Genomic DNA, 21,641 nt, shown 5'->3' with positions numbered 1-21,641 from the left:
TTCTCTGTGATAATTTCAGGGCAAATTAAAGCATTAAACTACTTTGATTTCTATCACTGTACCTGTAGAGATGTTAAAAACATTTTTATAAAGCATCTAAAGGAATAAAAAGATGCAGAACAATTAGCATAAATAAAATAAAAACTAAAATATTGACATGGGATCAAGGGAATCCTTGAATTTGTTGGATTAATTAATCAAATCGACCAAAGAGTGTTTATCTTCATCATTATTAAGACTGTAGGGTCTCGGACTGAGTATGAATTATAGTCGAGTAAAGTTGTATTTTATATATTGTTTGTAGGTTTAAATCATTAATATGTAAATTACTGAGGTAAATTCACATCACCAATAACACGATAGAATCTTAACCCAAATATTTAGATGTATTCAGCCAGAATCTTTTCTACTGGAAGGTGCTTTGATGCAACGAGTGTGGTTTTAAATGTGCTGTAAAAATAACTACTATTACATCTTGTTTATATTATATGTTTGGGATCTTATTTAATTTTTTCTACTCTCTAATTAATTTACAGATTTGACTCGTCATGCTTTTTTCTGTGATCATTTCAGGGCCAATTAAAGTGTTAAACTACTTTAATTTCTATCACTGTACATGTAAAGATGTTAAAGACACCTTTATAAAGTGTCTAAAAGACTAAAATATCGTATGGAACAAAAATATATTTAGAGTACTAAGTGAGCAGCTCAAGTCAGCAAAGTTAGAGTCCAACTATATGCTTAAAATACAAAATTTAATTTAACAAACATGTCTGGTTGTGCTCCACTAAAATTAGAAGGACAGTAACTCTGAGATCTTCCCATTTTTCAGTAATTTATATAAATCCAGTTTCTACGTGAGTACATTTAAGTGTGTGAGACAAAAAGCAAACCAAGCCCTGGCTGGATTCCTGCTGTAAATTCACTAAACGGCAGCATCAAAGCTCCTGTGAAGCCTCTCTGTCGCGGCGGTTTATCCGGCAGGACGGTTCTGCTGCAGAACAAAGAGCGGAGCTGCAGTCGGCCGGCGGGGAAAAATAATGTTGAGCAGTTGGTCCTGACAAAATGACAGAGGCAGCTTTAATCAGTTTCCCCTCAAGGATCAGTGAAGTTTCAGCTCACCTCTTATCTTAATCTCTGCCGTACGGCGGGACGGAGCGCACAGTAAACAAGCTCAGACTGTGTTCAGTCGCAGATTGATGGAAACTGAAGGCAGCAGGAGGAGAAAGAGACACTGTACAAGAAGTTTACGTTAAAATTTACTTCTGGTGGCGGCTCTGACAAAACTCTGATCACAGGTTTTACTGAAGAACTCCAATCAGAATCTATCCGACTGAAGTCAGACTTCAAACCAGAGTTTTTTCTGCTAAAGGAATTTTTAGCAACCACTCGCATTTAAACTAGCACCAAAATGGTAAGAACTGAGATTATAATATTGTAAAATGCTTCTTTTTTCATTTAATTTAATAAGATGTAATAATATACAAATAAAATATTATAAACACAAAACATTCCACGTGAAAAAAATAAAAAAGCTTGAGATGTGTTGGGTTTACAGAGACATCTTTATAAAATGTCTAAAACACTAAACAGATGCAGAACAATTACAATAAATAAAATAAAAAACTAAAATATTGATGTGTAATCAAGGGAATCTTTGGATTTGTTAATTGATCAGTTTATCAAACTGACCAAAGTGTCTCCATCTTCATGATTAATAAGACTGTAGGGTGTATGTATGTACGTATCATAGCTGAGTTTTGTATCATTGTTGTAGAGTTTAAATCATTAATATCAGGTAAATTCACATCATAAATAAAACTATAGAGTCTTCACCCAAGTATTTATATTGGTGAGGAAAATTTGCCAATCAGAATTTCTTTTTTCTGGTAAGGACTTTAGGCACAATGACTGTTAACTTTGATTTGACTTGATAAAACAATAAATCAGTAGCCTGTTAAATGTAATAAAAGAAAAAAATCCCACTGAATCACAAACTTAAAATATATCCGGATAGAGCAACAATCTCATTGACCCTCCTGTTGCCCTCATTTACAGGCACTAAAAAATATTGTTATCTCATCTGAGAAAAAAGAAAATTCCAGTAATTCCTTACAAGTTTCCCTTAAAAGGTTTATATAAAATAAATCCCCCATGTTTGGCAAGAAAATTCTTGTAAAAGTAAAAATCTTCCAAATAAATCCTAATATAATATTTTCTTAAAGAACATTCAGAAAAAAATCAACCATTTTTTCCTGAATGTTCTTAAAGAAATCTTTATTTTTTTACATTTCTTTTTTTTTCCCCACCAAAAAAATTTCAAAAATTCCCATTTTCAGTATGAAAATGCATTTTTTTCCCACATTTTCTAACTTTAAAATGGATCAATTTGACCCGCAGGACGACACGAGGATTAGAAAGTCCATAATCTAATAACTGACCCCTTCCTGACCTGAACAGAATAAAGTAAAAACCGAGCAGCGTCTGGCTACAGATCCACTGAATCCTTGTGTTCTGCTTCCTTCTCAGGAGGTTTCTTAAAGGAGCCTCTTTGTGAAACACTGAACAGAGCAGAGCAAACCATCAGCGCTGAGAGGCTGCCGACCACACAGAACCCCTGCCTCCGTCTCCTCAGCGGGAAAATAAAGTTGAGCGTTTTCCTCTTGACAAAGTGACAGTGGCAGCTTTAATCTATCCGCCGCACCGTCCGAAAGGAGATAACTCCCCGAGGCCATCGATCCGCTAAAGATTTCTGACGCCCGTCCATGATTGTCTTTGTCCCGCTCTGCCTCCACTGAGACTGTGAAGTGCTGATGAAAAGGTTCGGGGTTTCCTCTGATTGCTTATTAAGAACGCTGATTTGCTTTAACCGGATTTCTCGCCGGCGCTTGTTGTTTCACTTTTTACACTGTGATCTCTTGTTCCTCCCTGCCTTTCATTTTCTCAGCGCTTCGCTCTGCACATCAATGTCGAGTTCGGATTTCTCTAATTGCTTATTAAGGGCATTAATTTGCTTCCCCCCCTCAGCTTTCCCCTGGTAAAACTCCTCCACATCTCAAAGCCCTTATTTTGCTTTCTTCACTTTCTTTCATGGCTCTAACTTATTGGCCCTTTCCCCTCGGCCGCCCTACTGCCCTCCTGCCTGGATGCTGACCTCTCCGTCCACTGGGGGAATCTTTATTGTCCTCCGCCGCTGATGGGATGACAGCATGACAACGGCAGCATCCACAGACCCTTAATTGCGTTGCGGCTCGCCCTCTAATTATACCGGTGTTAAAAAAAAATGGAAATGAGCAGAAAAGCGTGCAGATTCATTACCAGGCTGCTAACAGCTGTGATCGAGCTGCTCCTGTATTTACACCACCGTTTCACTGATGCTCCCTGATTTACGACGGGCCAAACGCAAGAACCGGACAAGATTTTCCTCAATGGTCGCCGTCACCTGGAGCCAATAGTAAGGCGCTAAAAGGTCGGAGGTCGCAGCGAGGTTGACAGGAGATGCAACAAAATATTCCATCGAGGGATCATGATGAATAATGGAAAAGCTCCAGAGAGAGAAATAAGGTCCAAAAAAAGCTGCAAAGGGTTTTTGTCACCGATGGACCAAGACTTTTGAGGTCATAAGCAATAATCTGAGTCGCGTTACATTAAAGGACAAACAGAAAACCGAGGGCCGGAGTTGAGCTTCTCATAAGACTTTCAACTCTGCCGTTTGCTGCCAATAATTTTATGTCCAATATCCCAAGCTAACAGTGGGTCTTTAATGTACTTCTCTTTGTGTACTAAAGTTAATAAACCTAATAGGAGAAGGTGATAGAGTCATGTGAAAAACATTTATCACCTCGACAAGGTAGAACTTTCAAATTATGTTATGGTTCCCCCTAAAGTCGTAGTGAACTAAATACAGGTAACAAAAATAAAAAAATCACACTATCAGTCAATAAAGTAAATATTCCTCAAAGCATTTAGTTTCTATCTGCAGCTTTATTAAATCTAAATCTACATAAAACTAGTATTTGCAGGGTATTAATTTAAACTGCTGCACATATTCCCATGACATCTGAAAATATACACGACTGTTGAAAAGTTTAGGGTCATCCAGACAATTTCATGTTTTCCAGTAAAAGTCCCACTTTTATCCATGTGCTAACATAACTGCACAAGGGTTTTCTAATCATCAGTTAGCCTTTCAACAGCATTAGCTAACACAATGTAGCATTAGAACACAGGAGTGATGGTTGCTGGAAATGTTCCTCTGTACCTCTATGGAGATATTCCATTAAAAATCAGCTGTTTCCAGCTACAATAGTCATTTACCACATTAACAATGTCTACACTGGATTTATCATTCATTTCATTCTATCTTCATAGGAAAAAAATGATAGTCTTTCAAAAATAAGGACATTTCTAAACTTTTGAGTGGTCGTGTATCTGCTGGTGATTCAGCAAAAGAACTATTGAGAAATTGTTGAGCTGTGATACACAAACTGCTGTTTATTAAGTTTAAACTCAACTATTTTAAAGTTATTTTTTGGCTTTATTTGACAGGTTGAGAGGCAGACAGGAAGAATGTGGGGAAGACCTGCAGCAAAGGGCCGTGAGCTGGAACGAATCCAGAGCACAGCATTGGGGAATACAACAACTGTTTACGGGTCGCCTGTTCAACCACTTGAGCTATCTGGGTGCCCCAAAACTCGACTTTTTAACCGTCGGTTTGAACAAAAGGCAGCTACACGGACAATTTCTTTCACACAATGTCGGTTGGTTGGGAGTTCACAAAACACAGGAGTGCAAATAAAGGTTTTAATATCCAACATGGGGCTGCACAGTGGTGTAGTGGTTAGCACTTTCTCCTTGCAGCTAGAAGATCCCTGGTTCACGTCCCGGCTTTCCCGGGATCTTTCTGCATGGAGTTTGCATGTTCTCCCTGTGCATGCGTGGGTTTTCTCCGGGTACTCCGGCTTCCTCCCACAGTCCAAAAATATGCTGAGGTTAATTGATCATTCTAAATTGCCCGTAGGTGTGAATGTGAGAGTGATTGTTTGTCTCTGTATGTAGCCCTGTGACAGACTGGTGACCTGTCTAGGGTGTCCCCTGCCTTCACCTGAGTCAGCTGGGATAGACTCCAGCCCCCCATGACCCTAGTGAGGATTAAGCTGTGTATAGATAATGGATGGATATCCAACATGTACGCTACATTCTGACTTTATACAGTATCTGGTTGTCAAATATCTCAAAGTAGGTTTTAGCTACAGTTGCTACAGCTCATACAAATCAATTAACACCAAACCCAGACAAGTTTATTAGAGCCCATGATATTCAAACTGAAACTAAAAGGACCACTGCTACCTATACTTGTATCATTTTCTCCTTCACATACTGAATAAATAATATTATGTTATCGTTCCCCACATATTACTGAGTCTGTTTTATAAATGAAACTAAGCTTAAAAATGCAGTTTTCATTCTGGCGCTGCCTCGTCTATTTATGTATCCATGGAAACGGGTCCCTACACAGAAAAGAAAGAGTCTGCTTGCTTTTCTGATAACTACATGACTGCATGAGATATCAGTGTTCACATGTACTCTGCTCCTGCTGAGAAAAATAATGGAGGTTGTTGATGTTGAGCTTTTCTCCCTCTGAAGGAACCTTGGGTTTTTTGGATTTCTCTATAATTTTACACAGTTTTAACCTCATTATGTAAAGCATCTTGAGATGACATATGTTATATAAGTAAAGCTGAATTGAATTGAATATAATTGATTGTCTGACTGATGAGATTTTGCTTGGATGAGAACATATTGACCAACCTGGACATCATAGACGCAGTTTAACCTTTAAATAAATAAAGAGCTGAATGACAGCGACATGAAATCATTAAATTGATCCGTATCAGGATCAAACTGTCCTGTTTATTAAAAAATGACGTTTATCAGTTAATTTCATAATTTACTGGCCGATGTTGTATGCAGTTTTAGTTTATTGTGCAACTTTATTTGCTCTAAGAAAACTCAGATTTTCTTTTGTCTGGCTGCAGTGCTCTTATTGAACCAGCAGTGAACACTGATCCTTATTGATAATTATCAGTATTTCTTAGTCATTTAAAATCAATAAGGTCAGCAAATGCCATTCACATTAAAAAGAATCCCTGCTGGCTTTGACCCTTAGAGCTGATCAATAGTCACTGAGCTTGGTGTTGCTCTACAGAGTCTACAGTTGATGTGTTTTAACGTCTCCCCTCCAGCAACCAGACATGATGATGACTGATTTATATGCGCTTGGTTTCGTTACTTTAAAACCTGATTGTTAGGAAGCAGCGGGGTGTCAGGAAGCAGCAGAGCAGGTGAACAGACGCTGTCAGCTGTGTTCCAGTGTTCTGGTCTGCAGCGGGGGGAGGCTAAGGCTGGTGGGCTGATGGGTGGGGGTACTCACTGTTACTTACTTGAACGGCTTCTCTCCGGTGTGCGTGCGGATGTGGTTGTTGAGTGTGGTGGCGCCGGCGAACGCCCGGCCGCAGTATCCGCATTTGAAGGGTCGGTCGCTGGAGTGCGTCACCACGTGGTTCCTCAGCTCTGAGGGCTGGGAGAAGGACTGGGAGCAGTGGCCACACTGGTAGGGTCTGAGGGAGACAGAGGGAGACGGGGGAGGCAGGTAAGACAGGGAGGATATGGGAAGGCGTCATCTACGGTGATTCTAACATCACTCTGGTCGACAGTACATCATGTACACAGATTTCAGGGTTCCAGATATGAGCTTTCCGTATCTAAATGGCACTTTTAGACTCAAATTTCAGAACTTTTCAGTAGATTTTTCAGACCATATTTGCTCGTTTCATGTTGAAACTGAGGAAGCAGAAACAGCTAAAGTTGTAATAATAATAATAATAATAATAATAATAATAATAAACACTGCAATCTCAAACAAGCATGCAAAGTTTCTCTGTTACACTGAAAACACCAGAATGATTCTCTCGGTATCGAGGCTGTGGTTATCGGAGGTTTGCTGAGCATCTTAGGTAGCAGCTAACACTATCTGGAGCTCTGTAACATCTCTGTAAAATCTAATTAACTTTAACACTCTGTTCTAACTGACAGACATGTCTATCTGGTAGAGACGTAACCTGCAAGAACTGAACAAGAAGCTTCACAAATCAGGACATTATCTGCTATCACAGTGGCTAAGGCTATGCTAGCGGCTGAGTTAGGAGGCAGCCATAGATTACCCTGAAACTGTACCTGGAAAAAAATAACTAATAAAAAAAAAGCCCTCAGAGAGCGCAGTACTCCGCCAAGGCTACTCAGTCGTCGTATCATTTATAAATGGCTGAAATCTTGAAAACATTCGTGGTGGAAATTACGGCAACATAGAATGTGTCCATTTAATATAGATGTACCCACAAACTAAATGACCTAAATATGTAGCGAGCAGCAGGAATTGATGGGACTCAGAAACACCCCCACAATTTAATCAGTTGTTCCTTGTATCATTTCAGACAGATAAGTCCTGATAAATCCTCAGTGGTGGATTTGTAGTAGGATCACAGTCATGTGATCATCAGCAGGCAGCTGATGTAGTGTTCACTTGTTGTCATGGTTACAGTGACGCCGTGCTGCTATCTCACAATGACAGAAATCTTTAACAAATCTCTGAATCCAGACTATAAGCTGCATCACTGCCAAAATCTGATCAGTTGGTCCTTGTGTCATTTCTGACCTTCCCTGGAAATTTCATCCAAATCCATTAATCTGTTTTTGAGTAAAGTTGCTAACAGACAGACAAACAATCGTCACATAACTCCACTGCGCTCCTTGGTGGAGTAAAACTGCTTTAAGATTTGAGTCTAAGTGGGCAATTAAAGTGAAGAAAGATTGAGATGAACAGCTGACAGAAATGCAGGAGACAAACTGATCAATCTCAATCAATCAACCTCAAAATAAACAGCAGAGAACGTCAACAACATCAACAACATCCCTCATATTTCTACTGGACACAGTCAGCATTAGTAACCATTATCATTGAGGAAGATATAAAAAAAGATATAATGAAATAAAATTTAAAGTTTAAAAAAACACTATTTTAAAATCTAACTGGCTGCAGAATAACTGCCAGTGGACTGTAGCTCTAAGCGTCGTAGCTCATAGGGACCAGTTAACGTCTAAACCAGACAAACTCAATGCACAGCTGATTGAGTCTCTTTATTTTAGGGAAGAAAGAAAAGCTCCATTTAAACCCAAACAAGTTATTTTATTCAAGCTGCTACATCTGTGCTCAAATATTAAATTATTGTTCCCTACATTTAATTTAGTCTTTTACATGAATAACAACTGATAACATCACTTCGTAACTCATTAATACTCCTACAAGCTTAGTATTTGTTTATTTGCCATTTTCTCAAATAATTTGGTTTCAATGCCAGATTCAGAGCAGTTTTAAGATGCTTGGGACGGAACTGTTTTGTGTTCTTCAGTGCTGTTTCATTGTGATTCTGGTATCTCTTCATCCAAGAAGGAACTTCCTCCTTTTGCTCATTTCTGGGTTATTTTAACCCTTTCAGACCTACCATTGTTCAAGTCCGCCTGGACAAATTCTGACATTCTTACATATTGTACTACCCAATTTTTTGGAGTATTTTTATTTGCTTTACATCAATATAACCCTTATATCGCACATTTTAATAATCTGTTTTGACTTGTGCCTTAACTACTACAATAAATTACTTAAAAGCACAATAAACTTTAAAAAAAAAAATAAACGTTCAGAAATTGCATAGCTGTATCCCGCAAATTTGTAAAAAAAAGTTGCACCGAAATCCCGTGGTGTTGTGTATGAAGGTTTTTGTTATGTGCGCTTTATTGTGTATTTTTACAAACCCATCAAAGCAATGAAAAAGTGCTCTGAGACCTGGTGAATGTGTGAAATATTAGTGTAACTCCCCAGATTTTATATGAAAAAAGAAAGATGGATCTGTCTTATCTGGTTTCAAATCTACCACCAATCAAAAATGAACATGCAATCGCAGCGCTGGCGCTACGTTGAGCTCCATAGGGTTAAGAAAAAAAGGTGAATATTCTAAAACTCAAGACAAACTCCAGACTTCGGGGCAGTAAGACGAGGAATCAACACACAACAGACACACTGTACGCACACACTAAAACACACATTCCAGGCCGGCAGAGGCAGATAGAGGGATGAGGCAGGCAGCCACAGTGTAAGGTCTATAAACACTGATAGCCTGTACGTACAGGGGGGCAGCAGGAGTCGGACACTGCTCCGGTAACCATGGCAGCGTGACCCTCATCAACAATGCAGGCCTAGATCATGACTGGACCATCTATCACTGAGTGTGTGTCTGTGTGTTACTGAGGCCGAGATAGAGACAGTAGCACCGCCACAAAAGAAGACATAGATATGAAGAGATTGTGTGTTTGTGTTTTGGGCCCAAATGGGAGTTGGATGAGACTGAAACAAACAACCAAACAATAGCTGCGTGTCTGCTAATAGAGTGTCCTGCTTCCATACAGCAGCAGATCTAATCTCACGCTCTTTCCATTTGTTGAGCCCAGCACAGCCTCCTGCGAACATTATCGAGTTATTTAGTTTGAACTTCCAGCGTGATCACAGGCTCTGCTCATATCTCGCATCTCCTCTCTGGTTTCTATTATTTTCCAGCTCTCACCTTGTTTGCAGATATTAGAGATATTGCTTTAATTTCAGCAGAAATAAAAAGAAAAGTGCTACTTTTAGGTGTGTTTCTTGAAGGTTTTTACTAAGTCCAAAGTGCTGCTGTTCAGCTGGTGAACAAAAGGAGAAAAGAATGTTAACACATTCATACCAAAGTAAAATATGAGATTATTTAATTGGATCAAAGTCAGAACCAAGTAGTTCTTCTGAAACCAATGAAACCAGATTTGTTTCTGTCTCAAAACTGGCCCACCAGAGGGTCCAGTCCAGCTATGGCAGTACGGCTTTGCAAAGTGTAAAAATTAAAGTGGTGAAAATGAATCCTGACTGTGAAAACATTTAAAGATTGTGCGACATGATGTCAGTCAGCATCTTCAGCACGACAGAGTTTGGTTTGATGGAAGCCTGTTGTTGACTTTTATGCATTTGTATGTATACATTTTAAACATTTATAAGGCAGGGGAATAACTGGACCTTCCTCCTTTATAGTTCCCCTTCAGTTTGTATAATGTGGTGTCAGGGTTACCATGCAGATGTGGAAATGAATGGGAATTTAAAATAATTTCTACATCTTAACAAGCTGTAAAATACCATATTGTTCCAGATATGAACTATCTTTTTTACAAAACATTATAAAGAACCTGAAATTTTAACAATATTGTGAATCAGTTTATCATTTGTGTATCATGACTTGCAGATCATAGTTTACCTACGAAGGTACATCTTTTTTTTCATTTCATTATTTTTTCATTTTGTGTCTCATTTTTCTAATTTTGAGTCTTATTTTAGTCGCTTTGTGTCTCATTTTTGTCATTGTGTTGTTTTATTGTCATTTTGTGCTGTTTTATTGTCATTTTGTCTCGTTTTTTTCATTTTGCATATATAAATTTCGTACCTTACTTACATAAACACACACACTTTCCTACACCTCATGCGCACTTTTTTTCACTCACATGCTTCTTACTTGTTGACCTGTTTACTTTTGTTCTATTTGTGTCTGAGGTTTACATGTTCATTTGTTCCTGCTCCTCATCATGTTTGCAAATAAGAACCGGCTCTCAAACATTTTTAACCTGGCGAAATGAAGGTCAAATAAAATAAAATTAATTAAATGTGAACATTTTCAGAAGAAATTAAAGAGACATTTTTTTGCGCTAAAACAAAGGAAAAAAATTGGAGTTGTCATTATTTATCGGTTATTATTACATCATTTTGATCAAATTGGGCTGCGTTTGGCCCCTGAACTAAAATGACATCCAGGTGTAGTAAATTATTCCATATAAATCCAATATATCTGCAGCAACCTGTTTATAAATAAACTGTGGTTTCATATTGAGATAATCAGCATCAGCCACAGATGTAAAAGTCACAGTGAACTTCACTGGTAAAATCTCTACAAGTGCAAGACATACGGACAAACAGAAATGCCGTTTCAAAGAGTTCTACAGCGTACAAAAAAGAAAAACATACAAACATGAAATAAAGAGTAGAGAACCTGCTACAACTTAGCACTGGTTCCAAAGATCAGGTTCTAAAGGAAAAACCTCATCAGTCAACCACTCATTCATATGTTGTTGTTTTTTCTTGTTATTTGCTCCTCTTTATCTGACAGTGTTTACTTGGTCAACTTACTGTAAATAAAGATTTCAGGAACGTGTTTCTTCCACATTTGTTTCAGAAATGTGAACCTCTGAGGACTCAGATCTTAAACTGTCAGACTAAACCGCTAATCTCCCTGCTTCAGATTCATTAAAACATTTTAACACAGTGAACAGATAATGTGTAGTCTAACCATCCACCTCAGATGCACCCTGGGGCTGTGTGCTGTAGTGTTGCGGTACGGTTGTGTTGTGTATCAGTCAGCAGTGTGTATTGATGAGCAGACGGCAGAGACACTCGGAGCGCTGAGGTGATTAACTGCTGCCTGTCTTCTGTCAGTCACATTAAGGAGCTGATGAAGAGGCTGAGCTCCCGTTATTAAAGCTGCTTCTAATGGCAGCAGGCAGGGCCGCTGTTAGCACCCAGGATTAGCGTTAGCACCGTCTGAGCTACCAGACTGTTTTAGGAACAGCTGATTTCATCACTGTAACGTCCAGTGTCATGTTTACCAGCTGTCAGCTCATTGATTGTTACCTCCACCGTCATCAGTGTCATCAATATTCTGCCTAATTCAGGGTTTCTCTGCTCAGAGTGACAAAGACGATGAGTCTGTGACCTCATTACAAAGAACTCTTATCTATTCCTGACCAGTTTATAAACTAAAGTCTCTCCTGTCTGAGTAAATAAAGCACTATTTTTTTAAAAGGGTCAAAAATAGTGTTATCTTATTTTTATTATTGTAATCATTGCTATTCATTACGAAGCAATAAATAACAGTAGAAGTAAAAGCTGATCGTATTAATTGATAAAGTAATGAATTATATCCCTTGATTAAAAAAACAACCCTGTTAATATCCATCACTGACTTACGTCTGTGATCATCTCCTTTCTTATGAGGCTTGTGTATTGTGTACAGATTTTAAAGCTTTATGAGGCACATTGTTTAATTTTTTATGTAAAGCTATATGATCTGATGAATTTTAAAGAGCCCATATTCTGCATATTCACAGGTCAATAATTGCATATTTTAATGTTCAAAAACAGATTAGTTTTTTTATGCAGCACATTGTTGCAGCACCAGCTGTCAATCTGTGAAATGCTCCATTTCATGTCTTTAAACCGACCGAGGGCTGCACAGTGGTGTAGTGGTTAGCACTTTCACCTTGCAGCTAGAAGATCCCTGGTTCACGTCCCGGCTTTCCCGGGATCTTTCTGCATGGAGTTTGCATGTTCTCCCTGTGCATGCGTGGGTTTTCTCCGGGTACTCCGGCTTCCTCCCACAGTCCAAAAATATGCTGAGGTTAATTGATCATTCTAAATTGCCCGTAGGTGTGAATGTGAGAGTGATTGTTTGTCTCTGTATGTAGCCCTGTGACAGACTGGTGACCTGTCTAGGGTGTCCCCTGCCTTCACCTGAGTCAGCTGGGATAGACTCCAGCCCCCCATGACCCTAGTGAGGATTAAGTGGTGTATAGATAATGGATGGATGGATGGATGGATAAACCGACCGATTAAAACGATACAACGCTGTTTAGTTAACCCAGATCTCTGAGTAACGGTATGTAGCTCTAGGAAGCAACAATGTTAAACTGTGAGGCAGCTGCTCCTTCTTGGTTTGACGGTCAAACTAGCTGCTCAGCAGGCAGGAGTTATACAGATATATTACATGGTGATGTAGGAAGGTAACAGAAGAAAAGTCTGGACTTCAAATAAGAGTTCAGGCAGGTAAGCTGCAGCATTTTCTGTAGGAGAGAGTAAACATAACTGTTTATGCCAAACGCACATCATTACATGATGGTTGGGCTTCGAGCTGCGTTGCAGCACATTTCAGGCTGTGTTGTGGTGCGTTTTGAGTTTTGTTTCGAGCAGTGTAGCTGCGCGTTTCAAGCTGTGTTGTGCGGTGTTTTGAGCTGCGTTGCGGCACGTCGCCCCGGAGCTGCCAGCAGTTCATTTGCATACAGTAGTTTGACTTCTACTTTATTCGAATGAGGTGCGGGGAGCTGAGTTCCGACACCTCATGAAACTTTCGTTAAATGTCTAAACTCGCTGTCGAACTAAAACGAGGACAGATTCAGCAGCTTACTTCTCGTCTCAAAATGCTTTCAAAATACTTTTTGTTGAACTATTTTCGGAATAGAAGAGAAAGTTTGCCACTGAGCCAACATGTTGGTAGGACACTTCTACCAGAGTGAAACTAAAGCGGCTGTCTGAGACCCAATAAAGCAGCCGATATTCAGATGCCAGAAAAAAACGCCCGGCGACACGTACCATAACTCCCTTTTGTTTGGGAAAAAAGAGTAAAACAGTTCTACAAACACACCAAAACAAGAGAACATGGTATCTTTAACGTTCCATTTCTACCTGCAGCTCTAATCACCAAGCTCTACGTGCTGCAGAAATGTGGAGTTGTGCTTGTAAATCCCTGAGACTCCATTCTGTCTTCACTGCACCTTCTTTATCACTGCTTATCCCTGCATTCTGTATTACTGAGTTAGTTGTTAAAATGTCTGGGCAGCGGTGCGATCGGGACAAATCCCCCCGTGCCGCCTGAAAATAAAGTGATTCTTATTCTGAAACCAATAAGACAAAACTCTGACATCAGTAGCTTACAAATAGGTAAACACCCCAGAACTAGAGCAAAACAAATAGACCAACATCTTCACCACTCTAATAAATCACAAACACCTACAGTACCCTGAGAGCATGTGCAGCGCGCACACGCACACGCACACACACACACACACACACACACACACACACACACACACACACACACACACACACACACACACACACACACACACACACACACACACACACACACACACACACACACACACACAGGAAAGTAATAAGAGTAAAATAGTGTAATATAAAATCGAAAAATTCTCACTTGCAGTTTTCCACATAAAAGGCGTCTCGCCGTGGGGGTGGGTTCATTTATCAGCCGGCTGGTCTATAAGTTCACGCCTCAGTGGGCCGCACCACTATTTATTAGGTGGGTTTTCTATGAAGAGCTGCATTGATTGTGAATAGTTTAAGTTGATGAATGTGTGGATATTATTTATTAAGGCAGCAGGCTGGGAGATTAATGCCCGGTTATTGTTTATTACAGTGCAGGGAAGAGGAGGAGGTGAAGCATAAACACCTCCATCAAACACACACACACACACACACACAGGTATGTGCATATGCAACCAAAATATCTGCACACACAAGCACATGCTAATATGTTGTTATCTGCATGTGTTACCACACACAACATCTCTGTGTGTTTGGACTGTGAATCTCAGACAACCTGCAGCTCTAAAGTTAAACACAAGTAGGAAACCAGGAAAAAACACTCTAACAACACAGACTTTAATTATATTTACAACTACACGATAACACTGAGACACCACTTAGAGACAAACACACTTAGATCATGTTTAGACCAACATCAGCAGCGTGAGGAAACAGAATCTCCAATGAGACTGCTGCGTTGGTACAGCAGGAATCATGACACAGAGACAAAATAAAGCCTGAGGCGACGCTACATCATCTGTCAGAGCCTCTGTAGGTCAGATTAAAGTTAATTCACCGTCACAGTTGCTTTAGGATGTCAACCACACAATTCAACTGTTTACTTGGTGATCAACAAAGTATGAAAGGACCGTGGCTGAGTTCTCCAGAGACGTAAAATTATATCTCAAAGTAGTAAATAAAAGCGTTTCTGCACTCTCAATGCTCAAACCCATGAATCATGAAACTCAAATCCTGGATCACATTTTATCGTCTCACAGGGACCCGAAGCAACACATGAAGAGTAGCGCAGCCTCCTGGCTGTTTCAGGATGCGATGTCACTTGGAGTTTAGATTTCTTGGTTCAGAACAAAGCTGTTGTTTGCTGAGCATTCAAACTGATATTTTAACACTGAAAGAAAAGATATGAATATGGGTGACGTCACGTAGAGTTCACACATCTTCATTTACAGCCAAAATATTCTGTAGAAATTAACTTCAGAAGCTCACTCTGAACAAAGTCTGATACGGTGGAGCAACACAGCTATCTGACCTAAAACTGATGGACCAGAAATGCATCAGAACTGGGCCAGGTGATATTCTGCGAGGAGCTGGTGGTTCAGATGCGTGTTTTAAACTGTAAAGCACAAATTAGCTCCTATGACAAGAAGCACCAGGTTCGTTCAGACGTCTTTGCTGCGTAATTAGTTTATAATTGAACCACAGCAGACTCTGTTTGGGAATTTGTTTGGTGCAGACCAAGATTTAGATGGCTGTGTCCATGTTTGGTCAAATGAACCAGACTTTCATTCAGTTACATTAATTCAAAGAACTACCTTTTTGTAGTGAAGCAATAACTTCATTTTAAAAACACATAATCACAAGTCCTGTAATCCAAATGTTTTCTTCAATTTTACTCCACGTTCTCCTAAATAATAACATGAGTGATGCCTCAAAGTAAAAAAGTTATTAAATTCATATAAAACTGATGCACACTGCAAAAACTCTGACTTAAATTCAAGGCCAAACTCTTTAAATGTAAGTGATAAAACATGTAAACTTGGCTGCCAGTGCACAAAGTGAATTTTACTTGTAAAAACACATTTTCAGACTATTATTATAGGGCATAAAATCTTGAAATAAAATCAAAAACACTCATTTAAAGCAACCTGGTTAATGCAAAATAAGCCTTTTGACAAACATGTCTCTTGTATCCAGAGTAGAAATAAATCAAACAGTAAAAAAATTGCTTATAAAGTCCATTTTAATGAAGTGTGCTAAACCATAAATTCCTCCTTTCTAAAATACATGAAAAGCTAGACTTGGGGAATTGAGGCTGTAATTAATTAATATTATGAGTGTTTATCTTTATCTTCTATCATGAAACACTTGAAATAATTAAAAATGTGAATTATAATTTACCAGAGGACCTTCAAAATTCTGAATATTTACTTTTAGAATTATACACAATACTGGAACAGCTGAAAGAAGAAGTGTTTGCCATTTTTGCTTGAAAAATAACTAATTTTATAATCGAATTGACTAATCAGTCGAATAATTGATTCATCAACCAACAGCTGATGCTACAGTGGAGGAAACAAATGTAAAATTTTACACAGTCTCAAATATCATCATGAAATATTTGTGGAAAAATGTTTTCTGTGTTTCAAAAGGTGTGGCTGCATTAGACAGACACAAACAAATACAAATTATGATTTTTTAAAAACTGTTTACAAGAAAAATGAACAAAACTAAATTCTACCAAAATGACCCAATGCTCAAAATTTCTTATTTTTATAGAATCAATCCATTTTAAGTATTTAATGGTCTTTTTTAGGATTTGTTTAGTATTTTGCCTGTGATTGTACTAAAAGAAATGACACTTGAAGACCTAAAAGTGGTTCTTAATGCAGTATACATGCATATGTGTCTGAAAACTTCTTTCCACCACTGTATAAAACCCCCTCTGCTCGTCTTGTCCAGCTAATATCCACAACAAACAAACGTCCTGGTAGCTAACCGCTAACTGAGCAGCATCTGTCTGTCCTGGTGGCCGTTAGCATCAGTCCGACCGAGTTACAGCCTGCTGACAGCACAGAAAGTCAAATATGTTCAGAGTCAACACCATGACAAGCTAACAAAAATACTAAATAGATGCTTTGATTTGGTTCACAGACAAAGTAAAAATACTTAGTTTGGCCGGCCGATACGAGCGGAGCTTCGCCTGTGTGTGCCGCTGTGTGTGAGATCTATAAAATCAGTCATTTTCACCACGTCTGTGAAATACAGTTGAGGACAATAAACCCCGCGTCGCCTTTCAACGCAAATGAGGTAACAACAACAGAGTCGGTGTCAACGTGTCGCTGCGTCCACACCTTTAACACACGAGCGACGAAAGAGGCAGGACGAGTGTGAGAGCCAAAGTGCATGTCAACCGGCCTCTCTGTCAGACTGCATGGGAATGAAACGTCTTGGCTCACATACGTGTTTTCATTTCATGCTGAGAGGTCGGAGGTCAGCGAGGTGGCGGGAGTTTGGGTAGCAGGGAGGTCGATGATGTGGGGTTTAACGTGCCGCACGCAAACTGTAGGAAAAGCCATTAACGTGACTGGAAAATGGAAGCAAACTGTAAAAAAAGTTCAGTTTTAAAAGCATTTTTAATTGTTTTGGTTCTAAATTTACTGTTACTTTGCAGATTTTCTCTGTTTTGGTAAATTACACATAATAAACTATCAAAATCACAGAAGAAAATCTTGATTTAATGGTGATTAACCATTAAAAGGAGCCACAGTTGAAGCTCTGGTCTACAGATCAGAGGGTCGGAGGTTCAATCCTGAGCGCTGCCATTGCTGCCGTTGAGCAAGGCCCTTAACCTAAAACCCCAATCCAGAGGCAACTTATCGAGACTGGCCCTTCGCTCTGACCACAACAAAAAGAGAATTTCACAGTGCTGTGATGTAATGGTGAGAAATTAATAAATAAAACAAAAAACAGGAAAAAACTGTAGGCATCTATATCAAAAAAAACTTTACTTCTCTAAATGGTAATTCCAAAATTAATTTATGGTGACTTAAAAAAATAAATATATAAATAAAATAAAAATGGAAAGGCTAAAATGTACATAATGTCTATTAATAATCAATCTCTTACAAATTATAGTAGAAAATAACGCATATCAATACTGACAATCATTTCTGCCTGTCTAGTTATTTTCTAATGGTCTTGTACATTTTAGTTACGTTTTCTTTCACTTATTCAAAGTGTTTTTTTTAGTTTTTACTTGAATCAAAACAGCATTAGTTCAGGAGACAGAATAAAGAAACAGAGACAAAGAGATAATTTTAAAGATAATTAGTTACATTTGAACAACAAAACTGCAACAGAAATCAACTTGTTAGATGAACTTAATTTTGATTTAAGTGATTTCACACTTACATGGAATTCTGTGAAATCAACAGCTCATTATAACCAGTATGATTATCTCTAGAATCGTATAAATAGTGTCTGTTGGAACAAACTGTTGCTGCTATAAGCTGCAGCTGTGTGGTTCTCTAACAGCTAGAAAATGTAGGTTATCTGTAAGTGAAGAAGAAATAGTGCGTCTCCTTGTGGGTTTATTAAACTCTGGGTTATTAATTAACTGTTGAGATGTCTGGAAGAAGCATCACGTTGTGTTGGGAGAGCTAAAATGCCTCCCTGAAGTGATGCTTTTGTGAGCATTGAAGCTGATTTTGGCCTCAACCTCTGCGACTTGATGAAGGTTTGTGTGTGTGCGGCGTGCGGTGATGCAATGATGCAGTGTGAAGTGTGTCGATTGACCCATATGGACTGGTTCTAATCCATACGGAGTTATATCTGCGCTGTGAGGACATCTCCTCCGTCCGCCTCGTATGAAGACATTATTCTCCCGAGACCAGCAGCTATAAATCACTGCTCCCTCCTCGTCAATACGCAATCAATGGCTCTCTGAACACACAGATATACTGTATGTATGTGAGCGGACATGTGCACACCCAAGCACAGATAAAATCAGTGGCAGACGGCCGTACCAACACAGAACTCTTTTCCTGAATCCAGTGTGTTTTCCAGCAGCGTCCGTCTCTGTTTGTTTCTCTCTATCGGCCGTATTGACTGAGCTATTAAAGCAGAAAGCCCACATAATGTCGTCTCATCAGCCAGCTGGACTCATCAGAAAGCAAGAAAACAGCCGATATCAGGTCATCACAGATAGAGCCTGGGGAGGTTTGTGGGGGGCTGTGCATTGTGGGTAGGATAGTTTAAAAGCGAAACATATGCATGAAGGAAATCTTTTCATATGTTTGAAAACGTTGGACACTTTATTCTTGCTTAATGGTGTGTTCACCGTCACTCTGTTCACAGTTGTGCTCAAACTATGGTTTATAGTCACTGTTAAATATTTTCCCAGTGAATCGATCAGTTGTTTGGTGCTTAAAATGTCTGAAAATGTTGAGCAATGATAATAATAATAATGGATTAGATTTATATAGCGCTTTTCAAGGCACTCAAAGCACTTCACAATGAATCCATTATTCATTCACTCACACATTCTCACTCAGCGGTGGTAAACTACATTTGTAGCCACAGCTGCCCTGGGACAGACTGACGGAAGCGTGGCTGACAATCTGCGCCTACGGCCCCTCCGACCACCACCAGCATTCACACGCATTCATACTCCAGTGTGAGTAGCAGCACTGGAGAACAGGTGGGTAAAGTGTCTTGCCCAAGGACACAACAGCACATGACTAGGACAGAGAGGGAATCGAACCGCCGACCCTTCGATCACTGGACGACCCGCTCTACCACCTGAGCCACAGCCGCCCCAATGATGTCCTCAAATGCCTTTTTTTTTGGTCCACAACCCAAAGATATTTAATTTAGTCACAGAATATGAAAGAAACCAGAAAATATTCACATTTGAAAAGCTTCAATCAAAGACTTCAACTGTTTAAACATTATTAAAACAGTTGGCGATTAGTTTGATAGTTGATAAATCAATAAATCATTGCAGCTCTATAAAAGAGGTTGTTCTGGAAGTCCTTTACTTAACTACTGAGGAGGTTCTTAGGGTTCTCCAGGTGGTTCTTACCGTCACACAGGAGACTCTTTGGTTCCCGTCGATGGTTCTTTTAAAAGTTTAGTGTTTATACGTGGTTCTAGGAGTTCTAAAGGAGGTTTTAGGGTTCTTTTAGGTAGTTTTGGAACACAGCTGACATCAGAAGAATGACTTACAGAATATACAACAAGGATACACACTACCAGTCAAAAGGTTTGGACACATCTTCTCATTCAATGGTTTTTATTAGTTATTTACCTACATTTCAGATTAATACTGAAAACATCAAAACTATAAAAGAATACATATGGAATTATGTTGTAAACAAAAAAGCATTAATCTTTAGTATTAATCTGCAACATAAAAAATAATAATGAGAAGGTGTGTCCAAACTTTTGACTGGTAGTGTATTTTACTTGACTTAGTTGGTGCAATTGGTCCTCAGCAGTTGTAATTAAACTGCTTCTTCCTTTATTCCTGCTTTTGGTTTTCTAAAAAAGGCAGAAATGATGTGTCAAAAGGTGGCTGTAAATGTCTCAGACCTCCAAGAACCGAACTCTGTGGACACTACACCAACAAAACAATAAACACAAGAGATTATGGACATGCATGCGCTGACATCTAATATCCAAGAGTTACTTCACAGGCATGTTGGAGTATGTGGACTGGAAACTAGAAGTTAACAACAACTGACACTTGAAAGTCTAATATTTACTCCTCACAGAGGTTTACTGGCATTAAACATGTTAAAATCCACTCACATGTGGATGCAACACAAAGTAGGTGTTTATCAAAATGGCAAACATGACAGATAAAAATAGACTTTGAAGAAATTTCTACAAGCCCGTCCATCACAGTGATGGATCGTGATCCTGCGGCTACACATTGAAAAGAGAAAAAAGCCATTTTTCAACACATCTGTGTGTCCAGCAGGGACAGCACACATCTGTGTTAGTGTTAAATGCAAATATGTCTTCACCACTGGGTGATAAATCTCCTAAATGTCAACTGTTTAGCAATGCAGAGAAACAGTCTTGTTTTAGCCTGGCATGCAAACATTTTGAGTTAATTGTGTTTTGAGAATTTTCTCAGCTCACAGAGCAGCAAGTGAGGCTTCGCTGAAGACATGAAAGAGGCTGCGAGCTGCATTTTAACACCCATAAATCATTTGTTCTTTGATTCCTGCAAAACATTTATCAGCATCGCTTGAGCATCATACTCCACAGATGCACTGAAAGCAACAACTCATTCTAAACGTGTTCTGTCAGTATTTGATTTAACTCTATAAGGACAGTTCAGTCAGAACGTATTGATGCTGCTGGTTACCCACAATGCTCCTCTCACCTCCAAACTCCCAGAGAGCTCAGCGGTTAGCCCAGCCGAGAAAAGCCGAGCTATAATCACTTAACGGTCCTTGAGAAAGAGGAGGACATGATGTAGTTAACTATCTACATTAATTAGATTCAATCACTTCGTTTGCTAACATCTAGATTGATTTAGTCAGTTAATCCATTTAACTTTAGCCAACAGGTGAGTCAAAGCACCTGCTGTCCACTAAAAATGTGTCTTAATTCATGTTCTTTGTGTAATAGCGGTGTGTGTGTGGATAAAGTTTAAAGTACCAAACCCTAACACACAATTAGATAATTAGATTTGGCTAATTTGACAGCAACAAGCTCGTTTCAGTGAAAACCGAGAGATAACGTTGGCAGAAGACCAACAATGAAAAGGTCAAGCTCAGGTCGGTCTGCTTCAGTAAACAACATTCTACCACATAGATTTGAT

General features: G+C 39.1%; 1 protein-coding gene across 2 annotated transcripts in view; it reads right to left on the bottom strand.

The window, feature by feature from the left end:
- Nucleotides 1-21,641, bottom strand: part of prdm6 (PR domain containing 6) — a 124,671-nt gene that overhangs the window by 10,009 nt on the left and 93,021 nt on the right. For both annotated transcript variants that reach the window (XM_055011440.1, XM_055011441.1), the window contains exon 8: nucleotides 6,444-6,620. In XM_055011440.1, coding sequence (XP_054867415.1) covers nucleotides 6,444-6,620 — 177 coding nt within the window. The remainder of the gene's footprint in view (nucleotides 1-6,443; nucleotides 6,621-21,641) is intronic.

Source organism: Amphiprion ocellaris, chromosome 6 (assembly GCF_022539595.1).
Source record: "Amphiprion ocellaris isolate individual 3 ecotype Okinawa chromosome 6, ASM2253959v1, whole genome shotgun sequence".
Taxonomy (NCBI): domain Eukaryota; kingdom Metazoa; phylum Chordata; class Actinopteri; family Pomacentridae; genus Amphiprion; species Amphiprion ocellaris.
The sequence above is the reverse complement of the archived record's forward strand: the minus strand, read 5'-3'. Positions and strand labels throughout refer to the sequence as shown.